The 14,694-nt window shown below is 41.7% G+C and overlaps 1 protein-coding gene across 1 annotated transcript in view; it reads left to right on the top strand.

Annotated features, from left to right (window-relative positions):
• Positions 1–14,133, top strand: part of LOC121867864 — a 50,667-nt gene extending 36,534 nt beyond the window's left edge. Inside the window, exons 15-19 of the mRNA XM_042367988.1 lie at positions 12,359–12,487; positions 12,676–12,872; positions 13,052–13,175; positions 13,579–13,905; positions 14,096–14,133. Coding sequence (XP_042223922.1) covers positions 12,359–12,487; positions 12,676–12,872; positions 13,052–13,175; positions 13,579–13,905; positions 14,096–14,133 — 815 coding nt within the window. The remainder of the gene's footprint in view (positions 1–12,358; positions 12,488–12,675; positions 12,873–13,051; positions 13,176–13,578; positions 13,906–14,095) is intronic.
• The last annotated feature ends 561 nt before the right edge of the window (positions 14,134–14,694 follow it).

Here is a 14,694-nt window from a genome sequence, read left to right as displayed (position 1 = left end):
ACACGGTATCCCCCAAGCAAATGTGTGAGGTGTTGGTGGGGGTGTTGAAGGTGTCTTATGAGAGACCCTGCAACTCCCCTTCCTCCCCCTGTCACTCTCCCCTTCCTCTCCCTGTCACTCTTCCTTCCTCCCCCTGCCAATCTCCCTTCCTCCCCCTTGCTTCAAACTCTCTTAAACTATAGATATACTGTAATACATAGTTTTAGAGAGGGATCACCTGAAGATTAACCCCTAGCTTATCTCACCTGAGGATTAACACCCCTAATGTACAGTCAGCAAAAAACGTTCTGCACCCCTTGGTCTGATGGCCTCTGCAACGATCACTGACTGAGGCCATGTTAATTTGGTAAGGTGGGTATTTCTGGTTGTGTGATGCATTGTATAACCAGTATGATGTATTTTTTATATCAAATATAGTTAATACAGAGAAATTAATAGGAATCACCCGCGTAAATGAGTGTTTTTCAGAATTCTTGGTCCTGTGTGTCATATTGTATAATACCGTAAAGGTGCTGAATATTTTGGGGTTGACTATACCTGGGGGAGGGTTAGGTTAGGTTAGGTTAGGTTAGGTTAATCTGATAATAAGATTTCATAAAACATGAACAAATGAGAATTGTATTAGAGAGACATTTATCTCCAGAATTCTTTGAAGTATTTTACTCCTGACTATTATGGCAATTTAATATGGCCTTTAAAAGTTAGAGATCACAAGCTTAGGATTAATTCTGTTATCTGAAGTGTAGTTAGGATATTGTTGTTATTATTACTACAGTCTTATTATTTCCTCCGTCTCACCAACAAAGTCCTCACCTTCCACCACCTTACCCCCACCCTCCACCTTACCCACTACCTCCATTCCATTTATCCCCTTCTTCCCTTCCACCTTACCCCCTCTCTCCTTTCCACCTTACCCCTTCTCCCACCTTACCCGCTCCCTCCCTTCCATCTTACCCATTCCATCCCTTCCACCTTACTCCCTCCCTGCCTCCCTCCCTCCACACCTTATTCTTCCCTCCCCACCTTACCCCCTCCCACCCCACCTACCCCTCCCACCCCACCCACCTCCCCCCTCCCACCCCACCCACCCTCCCACCCACCCTCCCAACCTTACCCTCCCACCCCACCTTACTAGCTCCCCCCCTCCCACCCCACCCCACTCCCACCCACCTCCCACCCCACCCCTCCCACCCACCCCACCCCACCACCTCCCCCCCCCCACCCCTCCCACCCCACCCTCTCCCTCCCAACCTTACCCCCTCCCACCCCACCTACCCCTCCCACCCCACCTTACCTCCCCCCCACCTTACCCTCCCACCCACCTTACCCTCCCACCCCACCTCCCACCCCACCTTACCCCTCCCACCCCACCTTACCCCCTCCCACCCCACCTTACCCTCCCACCCCACCCCTCCCACCCCACCTTACCCTCCCACCCCCCACCTTACCCCTCCCACCCCACCTTACCCTCCCACCCCTACCCCTCCCACCCCACCTTACCCCCTCCCACCCCCCACCTACCCTCCCACCCCACCCCCTCCCACCCCCCTCCCACCCCACCTTACCCTCCCACCCCACCCCTCCCACCCCACCTTACCCTCCCACCCCACCTACCCTCCCCCCAACCTTATCCCTCCCCACCTTACCCCCTCCCCCCAAGCCACATAATCAATATAATGACCTTGTAATAATTAACTCGCGTGAACCATCTATGTCGTCCTTCATGCCGCTCTCACACGCATTTAATAACGAGGAATGTTGGTTAGTGTTGGGGAGGAGGAGGGGTCAGTGCGGTGTCTAATGTGGGTAATTAGGGGTGGCAGGTGATTAAACAAAGACAAAAAACAACTGACACAGGTAAAACACAGAAGTAGAGGTATACATGCTAACCAAAGGATGCACAGAAAAATACGTAAAATAATGCAGAGACTAGTGTACAAAAGAATGCACCGGCAAGCACGTAAAAAGAATGCACAGTCAAGCAAACAGAAGAATAGACAAATAAATTATATTAAAAATTGATAGGTAGATAAGAGATAACGATGTGATTGACTTACAGCTGATGACATTTGTACAGGTGGTGAGGGGGCAGGTGTACTGAAGCAGGTGTGTCATGTTGCTGATGGTGAAGGTGGCAAGGTGAAGAGATAGGTGCCAGTGTCACCTTCACCGCCACATTAACCATCTGGCAACCGGCACACAGCAAACGTACCAGCCTGTCTGTTACCGTATGCCCTATTACTCACCTGTCTGTTATACCCTATTACTCACCTGTCTGTTATACCCTATTACTCACCTGTCTGTTATACCCTATACTCACCTGTCCGTTATACCCTATTACTCACCTGTCCGTTATACCCTATTACTCACCTGTCCGTTATACCCTATTACTCACTTGTCTGTTATACCCTATTACTAGGGTGTGACCGTTGCCCTCCAAAAAAAAAATGGTCCTACAATGCTGTTCAAAGTTTTAGTGTTGGGTATCTGTCTAGGAAACACCCCTGTAAATTTTCTTGGAGATCGGTGCATTTTTGAGCTAGCAGCGTCGTGGAGGGCTCTTCAAGTCCAAACATAATGGTTTTCCAGAGGTGAGTCATAAGCTTTACAAAATAACAAGGAATATTATTATCTAATGAACAAATTTAGTGGAATTTCTTTTATTAGACTTAAAAGATATACTAACACCAAGCAAATGATCGATCATATCAATCTTAATACCCCTAAAACAATACAGTATTATAGATTAGTACGAAATACAATAATCCCAATAATTGCATTTCTGGGTTCAAGACCCATTTCTCTCAACTGGCGTACAGTGAAAAAATGAAATACTACTACCCCGCAATGCCTGGAGTGTTTGAGGAGCACCAGCAGATGGCTGACTTCTTCCGTGAATCTCTAGCCCAACCATTTACACGTGGCGACTACAAGGAGCTGGTAGAGCTTTGTCTGCTGCTTGTAACTAAAGGATCCGAGCCAGTGAACTTGACGATGGTCTACCCCGGCGCACTTCACAAAGCAAGGTGGATGGCTAAACTGCTCTATACCCTCAAGATTGTTCTTTTGTCAGGCCAGATCAAAGAGCAGTTTCCCAAAGCCGAGGTTGTGACTAAAAGTCAAATCAGCAAGTTAGAACGGTTTGCTGTGTTCACAGTCGCAGTTTATGTCCTATGGTGGATTGTTTGTCCCGTCCCAGCAAGTGCGCCACTGAATGACTTGAATTTGGTCGAAACCTTGGCTGAATTTGCCCCATATGACGCCACAATAGTTGACAAAGCACGTGTGGCACTCGGTAGACACACTTGGTACCTAACTGAGGAGTTGGCCCCACTGGCTTTGTTGTCGTCCCAAGTACAAGAAAGGACAAAAGAGGAGATGAGGAAGGCCCTTCTTTGCCATGAAGGCACTGAAGTTACTAAGAGAGTGGGGCTCAATCATGGGGGCTATGGAAAGCCATATCTTCTCCCTGTCCCAGAAAGTGGCACTGCCCTGGTGGACCTAATTGGGCCTGACTCAAGCCGGTTCTTCACCATTTTAGGCATGCCCTATCAGTTTATCCATAGTCCAGCCAGTGAATGGGCGGATCATGACGACCACCTGAACATGAAACGGGCTGTGGACAAGCTTCAGGTCGTCAATGAGGCTGCAGAGCGTGGTGTAAAACTTTGCCATGACTTTCTTAATGTTGCCAGGGATGAGGAGCGCTTTCAAGAAGTCCTTCAAGTAGTTGAAAATGACAGACTCCGCGTTCCTAATCAGCGCAAACGATCATCTGTTTCCAAACAGAAATCATGGTTTCTTGCTCTAGAGAAATAATACCTCGTGAATATATGATAAAGCCCCTTAACGAACCATGAGAGAATGATTTGTGTTAATATCCCTTATGATGGTTGTGTAATCTCATACATAGGCGCGTATGCCGTATAAGCAAAATCGCTATTTTTCAAATTGCTGGTGCTCACTCAAATATGTATGAGTCTTCAAAAAATTGCACGTGGGTATTTTTTGTGTTAATATGCAACACCAAAATTTTGAACAGCATTGTAGGACAAAGTTGGGGCAACTGTCACACCCTACCTATTACTCACCTGTCTGTTATAGCCTATTACTCACCTGTCTGTTATAGCCTATTACTCACCTGTCTGTTATAGCCTATTACTCACCTGTCTGTTATAGCCTATTACTCACCTGTCTGTTATAGCCTATTACTCATCTGTCTGTTATACCCTATTACTCACCTGTCCGTTATACTATACTGCCAGATTCTGGGGTCACTAATTCTAAGGGGAATAACTTAACTATAGTCTTAATTTTAAAGGCTGCTGCCACCAGACCCCCTCTGGGCAGTATGTAGCTCGTTAGGTAGCGGGCACAGTGGACTAGGCATTGGGTTAGGTTTTTCATTGACCAGATCGATAAGGGAAAAGAAGGGTGAAACCATAACATGTCTTAACTAATTTATTCCTTATAGAACATACTGCATTCCGGTAAAATACAAATGAGTTGGCCTTCCTCAGAAGAACAACGATGATTTTGGTTACCCTTCTTACAATAACACTCCACACGACAGACTGCTCCACCTGTATGGAATATAACACCTTAGGTCATCATACATAGTAACACCATCTCACCACACCTGTTATACTCCACACCTGCAAATATGGGACTCCTTGTAATTTCTAGGTACACATATCAGGCACCTCGTTCGCACACGGCCCTCGGTGGGTAGAGACGAGGGTTTCACCAAGAGACATACCAGTACTGTTTCTACGCCTGGCATTATAGGTCGCTCCAAGTGACGACCGCGGAGTTTCTCAGCATTTCCTTATTTATTCCTACTCATTTGGGGTGGTATGCTGGGAATCCACAGGTTCACAGTGGAATAGCATAGCTGGTAGTCACCTCACATGGTGGGACGCTCACAGGGATATTGGCCGACGCCCAGCAAGGTGCTCCAACCGCGTGGGACCTGAGTTGATGGGAGAACGAAGGATACTGAGAAATAATGCCTGATGGGCAGTTATTACCCCCTGTAACACATTACTACTTCACTTTATACATCAGGCAAGGTCTTAAGCTGAAATAACTGCTATATAAGTCTTTTTTAGGGCAGGATGTAGCCCGATGGAGGACACTGACCTGAGTTGATGGGAGAACGAAGTTTACTGAGGGCAGTGCCCGGCCGCTTCTCGCTGCGTAGGCCTACAGTTTCCAATCTTTAATTTTTACTTTGAATTCTTATGGTTCTCACCTCTCCATTATCCCGTTTATTGTGACCTGGTGTCTTATAAATCCATATTTTACTCCTAACTTACATACTAGAATAGGGTTCGGGCTTGATAGTTCTTGAGGAAATTAAGTGGGCTATATCAACAATTCACACCAGAAGTTGAATGTTCATGGCATGGGTATCCACTTCACTTAAACTGTAATTAGGGATCCTCCCCTCACACATTGCACTATTTGAACACAGACATAAGATTCTTTGATCACTGTACATGTCGTGGGTATATGTCACCCGAGGAGACGAGGTGTATTAAGTTCACACCGATGCATACAAGATATTTCCTTTCAAGTATAGTTTCTGGGTCACTCCCAACACCTCACATAGTTCTGATACATTTATCCTTTTTCCAGATCATTGCTCTCATGTATTTTCATCTGATATCTGCGGAAGTTATGTTTGCTACACGTTCACAGACTTAAATAGTATGACCTTCAAACCATTATCCACACTTAGTCCGACAGTACACTAGTCCGGCTCAACTGGACTTTCCCAATCATCTCATGGATACCTTGAGTTCTCCTTAATGCTATGGATACATACAATTAATATTATATAACTGTACCTGGGTACAATACAACACATGATTCAGTAACATTGAGTAGGTGAGTTAGCCTTTATCAATGTTTCCCATTCTCTGAGATTCTACAAGCGCGGTGGATTTGAATGTTATGTAGCGTAATATGAATTAAAGGTTTTTTTTAGGAATGACAATGATGTACTCGTCTTTTATACCCTATTACTCACCTGTCTGTTATACCCTATTACTCACCTGTCTGTTATACCCTATTACTCACCTGTCTGTTATACCCTATTACTCACCTGTCTGTTATACCCTATTACTGACCTGTCTGTTATACCCTATTACTCACCTGTCTGTTATACCCTATTACTCACCTGTCTGTTATACCCTATTACTCACCTGTCTGTTATACCCTATTACTCACCTGTCCGTTATACCCTATTACTCACCTGTCCGTTATAACCTATTACTCACCTGTCTGTTATACCCTATTACACACCTGTCCATTATACCCTATTACTCACCTGTCCGTTATACCCTATTACTCACCTGTCCGTTATACCCTATTACTCACAGACATAAAACTCCTCCCGGGCAGTGCTAGGACATGTTTCCCCCTCCCTCAGGCTTCATACGGGTACTCCATACACACACACAATAGTCTCACCTGAAGCTCAAGAGTCTTTAGAATGACTCGCCAATACCAATTTTATAACAGTATTACTTATTTTTAAAAATTGCTGTTGAAGTGACTGAAAAAAATAACTCAGGAATCTTGTAGGTATAGTAAATCGTGTCTATTTTTTGTAGAAATTAATTGAAGTGTTATTCGTTGCACTTGTAGTATAGTAAATTATTATTGTCGTAGAGATGACTAGAGAACATTAGATTAAGAGCCGTGTAGATTAAGTAAATTATTATATATTTTCATTGAGGTGATTGGAAACTCAATCTTAAATTTGTAGATCAAATGAATTTTTATATTTCCGGAGTAAAGATCGTGTAATGTCCTTAATCAAGCTTGTAGATGTAGTAACTTGTTCTCGTAAATATATAGAACAATATATACAGTACAGGTATAAATATTCTTCTTGCCAAATCAATCTGCTATCTCTGGGAATCGTAGAATATTAGAGGCCTAATAATGTAGTACTTACCTGTTGAAGTTTGTCTCAGGTAATCTGGTATTCAAACACTATCGATGCAATAATTATATGCCCATTGCCATACTTTGTTTCATCAACACATTTAAACAGAGGACTTGTATATTAACTTGACATAGGCATTGGAATTATATGTACATTCTTGTGATTAAACCTTCTTTCTCTGTTGCTATACGAGTAATTTGCTTAGGTTAGGTTTTGTTAGGCTATATCATTACTGTACATTGCATTATATTTTTTCTTAACTGTATCAACCTACCCCATGTGTAGATGCAGTACTGAACCTAACCATTATTATCTCGAGTGTATATATTAATAGTGAGGATCCAGCCATGTAACTATATCCAGCACTTAACAATGCACTTCACCTTATGATTATCACCGGCACTCACGGTAAAAATTTACTCGTTAGAAGTGTTATGATCCAAGCAGGACCTAAGGAATGGTCTTGTGTTGGAGGATCGATGGTGTAATGTGGGCGCTGAAGTAGACAGAAATATGCACCTACTGTGTGTATCACGTATAGGTGGAGCAATAATGTGTGGCAGCTGTTGATGAATTACTCGGAAGATTATCATCCTCTCTCACCATATTTCACCCTAAGATTAACCCCCCTCAACTTGTTTCAACTTAAAATTAGCCCTTCATCTTATTTCACCTTAATCTTAGGTGAAATAAGTTGAGGGGACAATGCTTAGGGTGAAATAGGCTAAGGATGCTATGTTTTAGGTGATTCCTGTTTAATTGATGATATGCATCAACTCCACTTAGTACAGTCTCAATGCTCTTTTGATGTCATTGCTTAACTGAGTCGATGAACTTTAGAGATATTTCCAGATTGCAAAAAAATATATATATATATATATATATATATATATATATATATATATATATATATATATATATATATATATATATATATATATATATATATATATATATATATATATATATATATATATATATATATGTATGTATGTATATGTATGTATGTATGTATGTATGTATGTATATATATATATATATATATATATATATATATATATATATATATATATATATATATACTCTTCACTACACTAGCATCAGTAGCACTTGATGGGTGCTTGGAAGCCATTTTGAATGGTTAGAGTACTAATTAGAAAGGTAGAAGCACATGGCATCAAAGGTAATATCCTTAAATGGATTAGGGCATGGTTACAGGACAGGAAACAGCGAGTGAGCATTAATGGCACTAAGTCCCATTGGAGCAACGTCACAAGTGGAGTTCCCCAAGGCTCAGTACTTGGACCATTATTATTTATTATATACATAAACGACATAGATATCGGCATAGACAGCAACATAAGCAAATTTGCTGATGACACTAAAATAGGACGTGTTATTAAATCTGACGAGGACTCCACAAAACTACAGGATGATCTAAACAAATTTTTCGAATGTTCTGAAAAATGGCAGATGAAATTCAACGTGGACAAATGTAAAGTACTCAGTATAGGAGATGTAAACAGGGAAACCGGATACCAGATGAACAACGATGCCATAGAGAAATCCGACTGCGAGAGAGATTTAGGAGTAATGATAAGTAAGAACCTTAAGCCAAGTAAACAATGTGTTTTTGCTCGTAACAAGGCTAATAAAGTACTTGGGTTCATACAAAGGAGTGTTAGTTACAAGACTGGCGAGGTCATCCTAAAACTGTATCTTGCTCTTGTGAGACCACACCTGGATTACGCAGTTCAGTTCTGGTCACCGTATTACAGAATGGATATAGAATCCTTGGAAAGAATTCAGAGGAGAATGACAAGACTAATCCGGGCATTAGGAACCTTGAGTATAGAGACAGGTTAAAGCATCTTAATTTGCACTCCCTCGAGAGACGTGGAGCGAGGGGCGACCTGATAGAGGTGTATAAGTGGAAGGCAGGGCTAAACAAAGGGGACATTACAAAGGTACTCAAACTACCCAACCAGGAGCGAACTCGTAACAATGGTTTTAAATTAGACAAATTTAGATTTAGGCGTGAAATAGGTAAACACTGGTTTGGAAACAGAGTAGTGGATGAATGGAACAAGTTACCAAATATCATCATTAACTCGAATACGCTGAATAGCTTCAAACATAGGTTGGATGCTTATATGAGCAATAGGGGTTGGGTGTAAACGGGACTGCCCAGTATGGGCCAATAGGCCCGCTGCAGTTTCCTCCATTCTTATGTTCTTATGTTTTAGAGCAAAAGCACTTAAGCACACATGAATGGTGTGAAGTCGTAACAGAGACTGGCTTGGCGTTGCTTTTGGAGGCTGTGACGTTCCACGAGTGAGGGTAGCGCGTCGAGCCGAGAGAGCGTAGCACGGTCAGACAAGAGCGGGTGATGCGCTGTAGAAAGTAGTCCGTGACGACCCAAAACTACGTAGTATCAGATCCCTGGGACGTTAAACGAATTTTTGGTTTTTAAAGTTCAGCTACGTAGTACCGAAACAACGTTAAGCAGGATGACGTTAAGCGAGGACTTACTGTACTCGTGAATAATTAGCAGCCAGGCTCACAATACTAAACAAATTGGTTTCACTAAACATCCAAGACAGATATTTTGCTTCAAGAACTTTATTCAACAAAAATTTATTTGAGAATTACAGTAATACATTACATCTTAAGATTAACAAATTATGAATATTTAGTTTGAAATTAACCCTGGCCTGACTCTGTACATGCACTCCATGACAGCTGGCTAGGTAGTCAATATCACCTGAAATTTAACAACATGGTTTTGTTTTGAAGTTTTTCTAAGAAAATGTAGCATTGTTATCAAATTAGAGACCTGTGGGTATCATGTACAGTATAAAGAAATTCTATGAACCTCCTAACCCTGAACCAAACTTTGTGTGTTCTTGAGCCTTGATTTCCCACCCTTAGTACTTAAATAGCTGTGTTCACCTCCAATGTGGTATTGGACCCCCATCTTACAGCATTACACTGTTACACAATCATGCCACAGTCACCACCACCACATCAAGAGTCATCATATGCTGTACAGTACAAACATTTGCATACAATCTCAGTATGCTACATCAAGAGTCATATGCAGACACCTACAGTCTCTTTACTGCCACATCAAGAGTCATATACAGACACCTACAGTCTCATTACTGCCACATCAAGAGTCATATACAGACACAAATAGTCTCATTTCCGCCACAGTAAGAGTATAAAATCAAAGAATGGAAGAACATACAACTTAAGAAAACACACCTGTGGTTTCTGTTGAGGACACTCAGTGACTGACCTGTGAGATCTTTGTTGCTGGTAACAGAGGTGGAGATGTCACGGGTCAGTAGCTCAGAACCCTTCTCACAGGATCGCTAAGCTGCTTCAAAATCCCATATTCTTCTTGAAATTCTTACTGCTTCAAATTTCTATATTCCACTTGAAATTCTTGCTCTGTACGATTGCTTCTTATGGATGACAAGCCTAAATATGCGTCAGACGAACACTTTGCTCATATGTTTACCTGTTTTAGTGTTCTCTAAAGGTCTCTCACAGGATTTCAGGCATAGGTGTATCCTACTAATTGTTCTCTAGGTTAAAAATGTGACAAGACGTTCAACATATTTACGCAAAATTCAACCTCGGAGTGACCCAGTAAGTTTATCTCCAGGTGTGGTTCTTACAGTGTGGTGGTGATGTGGGTGGTGTGGTTGGCACTGTCGTTAGTGACTGATCATTGTGGTAGACAAAAAGTTGTAAGGGTTAAGGAACTACTAGTATATAGGGATTAATGGGGTGGGGAGGGTCGTGATGGTATGAGTACTAGAGGGTGCTGCTTGCTGGGTTTGTGGAAGAAAAGAGTGACATACGGGAAAGGAAAATAAAAGTGGAATCGGTTGTGTGTAGAGTGTTGTGAAAGGAAATGAATAGAGGATGGACTAGAGAAGAGAGAGATAGAGTAGAGGAATCGATAATGAGGGTAGGGATGGGAAAGATGGAAGATGCTAGTGAATTGGAGAGAAGTGAGAAGGAAATGGATAGGGTGGTCCTCTGAAAGTGTTATGAACCACTCTTAATCAATCAATAATACGTCTGGGACATACCAGCTCCCTGGCCCTCACTCTCCTCCTGGTGAATTAATTGGACAGACATTCCTCCTCCCCTAGAGTGCTGTTGTGCTGGGCCTCATTATCATAATTACATCACTTGGTCGGTCTGATCCATCTGGGAGACTTGAACCACTTGTCTCATCTGATCCACCTGGCCTAGTTGATCATCTGGCCCATCTGATCCACCTGGCCTATTTGATCCGCCTCATCCATCTGATCTACTTGGTTTGTTTGCTCCACCTGACCTGTGTTGACATCATCACAGTTATATGAGAGAGGCACTTAGTGGTGACGTACTCAGTAAGTGTCATACAGAAGTGTTCTACTTTTAAATATACTCACACTTATTCTCAGTAGGTGAGATAAACAGTAGAAATTAAAACAAATGTTCCTAGATCATATAAGAGGTTCACTGTTGAGAGGATACTGTTTTTTGGAGCCTTTGTGTGCATGCGTGCAAAAAACATTTTAAGATGTCTGAGCATAAAAGAAACTCGGGTGTATTAAGAAGGTATACAACTCCTAACACACCAGAATCTCTCTAAATATTCAAGTTCAAGGTTATATACATAATTGCCATGACAACAATTTTAGGCTCGTACAATAAGATATGACGCTTGACTTTGATCTTTCTTGGTAACGTCACCAACATATATCTTGGCCTAACGAGATTGATTCAACAAACATAATGGAAAGAACTGTCTGTCATTGTCTCTTTGTGAGTTTGAACATGGGACAAGAAATTGAGAAAAAGTTGTGTTGATCAAATTTAGTACGTACCATCAAAAAAATTAAAACTCTTCCAAACATTATACACAATTGCTAACATCAGACACAACTCGTTAACATTAGACTCATCTCGTTATTTTCTCACATTATCATGTTTCCATACAATTAGTTTCTACAGGACATGATAGAGATATATTCCCATTGGACACATGATGGCGTGACACACTCACCTTTGTCGCGGCCTCACGACTCTGGGAAGACCAGCACAAAAACTGTTATTGGTGTGGAGTGAAGGTGACTGGCAGAGAAGCTCATTACTTTCTGGTTGTGTGTCATGCATCTTAAACACACACTCACAGACACACTCATGCATGCACTCATACACACGAGAGAGAGACCGGCAGAGAATAGGTGTGTGTGAGTGTGAGAGAGGGAGAGAATGAGTGAGACAGAGTGCGAGAGAGTTTTTACAAGTTTTTCTCCCTCTCCCTACTGCCCTCTAATAGACAGTAACACTGCCACCAATAGTAAACTTTATAACTAACGACTCTTCTCTTAGCTTCAGCGGCAGTGTTACCCTTCGCCCCAGACCGCATCTTCGACATCGACCTTGATCTCGACTCTGACAGTGATGATGACGAAGAACTGCCTATCCCGGAGCCTCCACCAGACACCGAGAGTGAATCAGGTAAGTTCTTATCTAGTTCTTGCTGGTACCTCTGTGTAGCATTTTGTCCATAGCCATTTTCTTTGTTTTTATCAATGATATGGGGAGAAATTTTTATCATTGTCACTTACAGAGCAATTATGAATCATTGTCCTCTTTCCACATGCAAGATGAACCAAAAACTGTATCCTCGTTTCCTTGTCTGCCAGAGCCTACACCACCTCCCACCCCCACACCACCTCGGACACCGACTCCACCACCCCCACCACCTGAGCACAATGCATGGCTGCCTCATGAGAAGGACAAGACGGATCCTCAGCTCCCTTCACCCACCAGGGCCACCGAGCCTTGTGATTTCTATATTGATGCCGTCCGGTTCCTCCCAGACAACATCACTCATTGTAAGGTGAGTGTTAGTCTTGGCATTGCAAGTTAAGCACCATTAAATCGGCTTAATTCATGTATGGAGCAAACCGATGCCTTACAGTTAATGGGCATTGTCATAACTCTACCTTATAATGATCACTCAATTCACTGTGTCTGTATGTTATATGTTGGTGCAATAGTCAATATTCATGCCAATAGCCTAAGGAGTCCCACAAGGAGTCCCTAGGACCTTTGCTCTTCCTGTGTTATGTTAATGACATGCCCATTAGTGTTAATTGTACACTTTTGCTGTATGCTGGCAACAGTGCTCTTTTAGTGTTAGGTAAAGATCCAAATGATATAGCGAATGAGTTATCATCTGAGCTGGAATCATGCAATCAGGGATCTCATTAACAACAAATTATCTACATTTTGCAAAGACTGCAGCAATATTATTTGGATCAAAAAGAAAACTTAAAGGGGTAAAGGATTTCTTTGTACTATGTGGGAATGAACCCATCTCAACTATAACCTCAGTAAAATACTGTACCTAGGACAAACTCTTGACTTGTTTGTCTGGAGTATTAATCATAGATAATATAGTTAAAAAAGGTGATGCCAGAATAAAATTTATCTATAGAAATGCTGAATGCCTCTCAGTTGATGCCCATATGACCCTTTGCTTGGCACTCATACAATGTCACTTGGACTATTTCTGTTCATCATAGTACTCTGTTCTAACACAGAAGCTAAAATCCAAGCTCAAAATTATTTGAAACAAGGTAGTGAGATTCATATTTTACCTGAATTCAAGAGATCACTGAACATGTTAAGTGTGACAGATAGAGTGAAGCAACTGAGGCTGAATCATGCTTGCAAGATTTTCAATGGACTGTGCCCAGAGTATTTAACAACAAACTTTGTAAGGATTATGGATATGAACCGACAGGGCTCTAGAAGGAGTGAACATAATTTTATATTACCTAGTGTCCGTGGTCAAGCAAAAAACATTTTCTACTTTACTGCTATAATAGACTGGAACAAGATACCAGACCACATCAAAACTGGGTATGGTATTAAGCAATTTAAACCTAAAACAAAGAGATACATAATAATAAAGGAAGCTACAGCAAGAGAAGAGAGTGAGTTTCTTTATTATTATACTACAAAATGTAGTACTGCGGTAGTGATCTGCCAGGCTCGGATAGTTCAAACGCAACGCAATGCTTGTTGAATTCTGACATATAAATTTTGACTGATTAGAGATCAAGCCTAAGCATATAGGACCCTCCTGGACATAAGCACCTGGCAGCTTTGTCGACTATTCTTAATCAAGGTGCCTTACTATTGTTGTTTACCTGTACTGTCTCAGCACACAGAAAACTGTATATACTCCCATGGACTACGTGGACTGTATACTTATATTGTCTATATTCATGGTAATTTGTATAACTACGTACAGTAATTTATAAATATGTTTATCCAGTTGTAATCCTGTATAAATTTATTGAATAAATATTATTACTGCATTATTATTTAGTCTCTTTTGATTGTTCATGCGCTTCTCAGACCCTCACATGACAAAGGCTTTATAAAATCTCTAAATTGATAGTTTTGTACCCCGGCACAGCAGCTCACTTGGAAGGTTTAAATCTACATCCACTAATAGATGTCTCACCACTGCAGGTCACTGCCAGGGTCGTCAATATGTACATGTCTAAGGACGAGCGAGTCCCAGACATAGTGACTTACGCCCAACTTGGCTCCTCTACCCGCTGCCCAACCCTCAGGTAAGTTTTTCACCTGCTATCCCTCCCTCAGGTTTATTTAATTACCGTATTATAACCTTGTACAGGTTTTAA

The sequence above is a fragment of the Homarus americanus genome, unplaced genomic scaffold (genome assembly GCF_018991925.1).
Source record: "Homarus americanus isolate GMGI-L3 unplaced genomic scaffold, GMGI_Hamer_2.0 scaffold37032, whole genome shotgun sequence".
In the NCBI taxonomy this organism is placed as follows: Eukaryota; Metazoa; Arthropoda; class Malacostraca; order Decapoda; family Nephropidae; genus Homarus; species Homarus americanus.
This window is presented reverse-complemented; position numbering and strand designations above follow the sequence as displayed.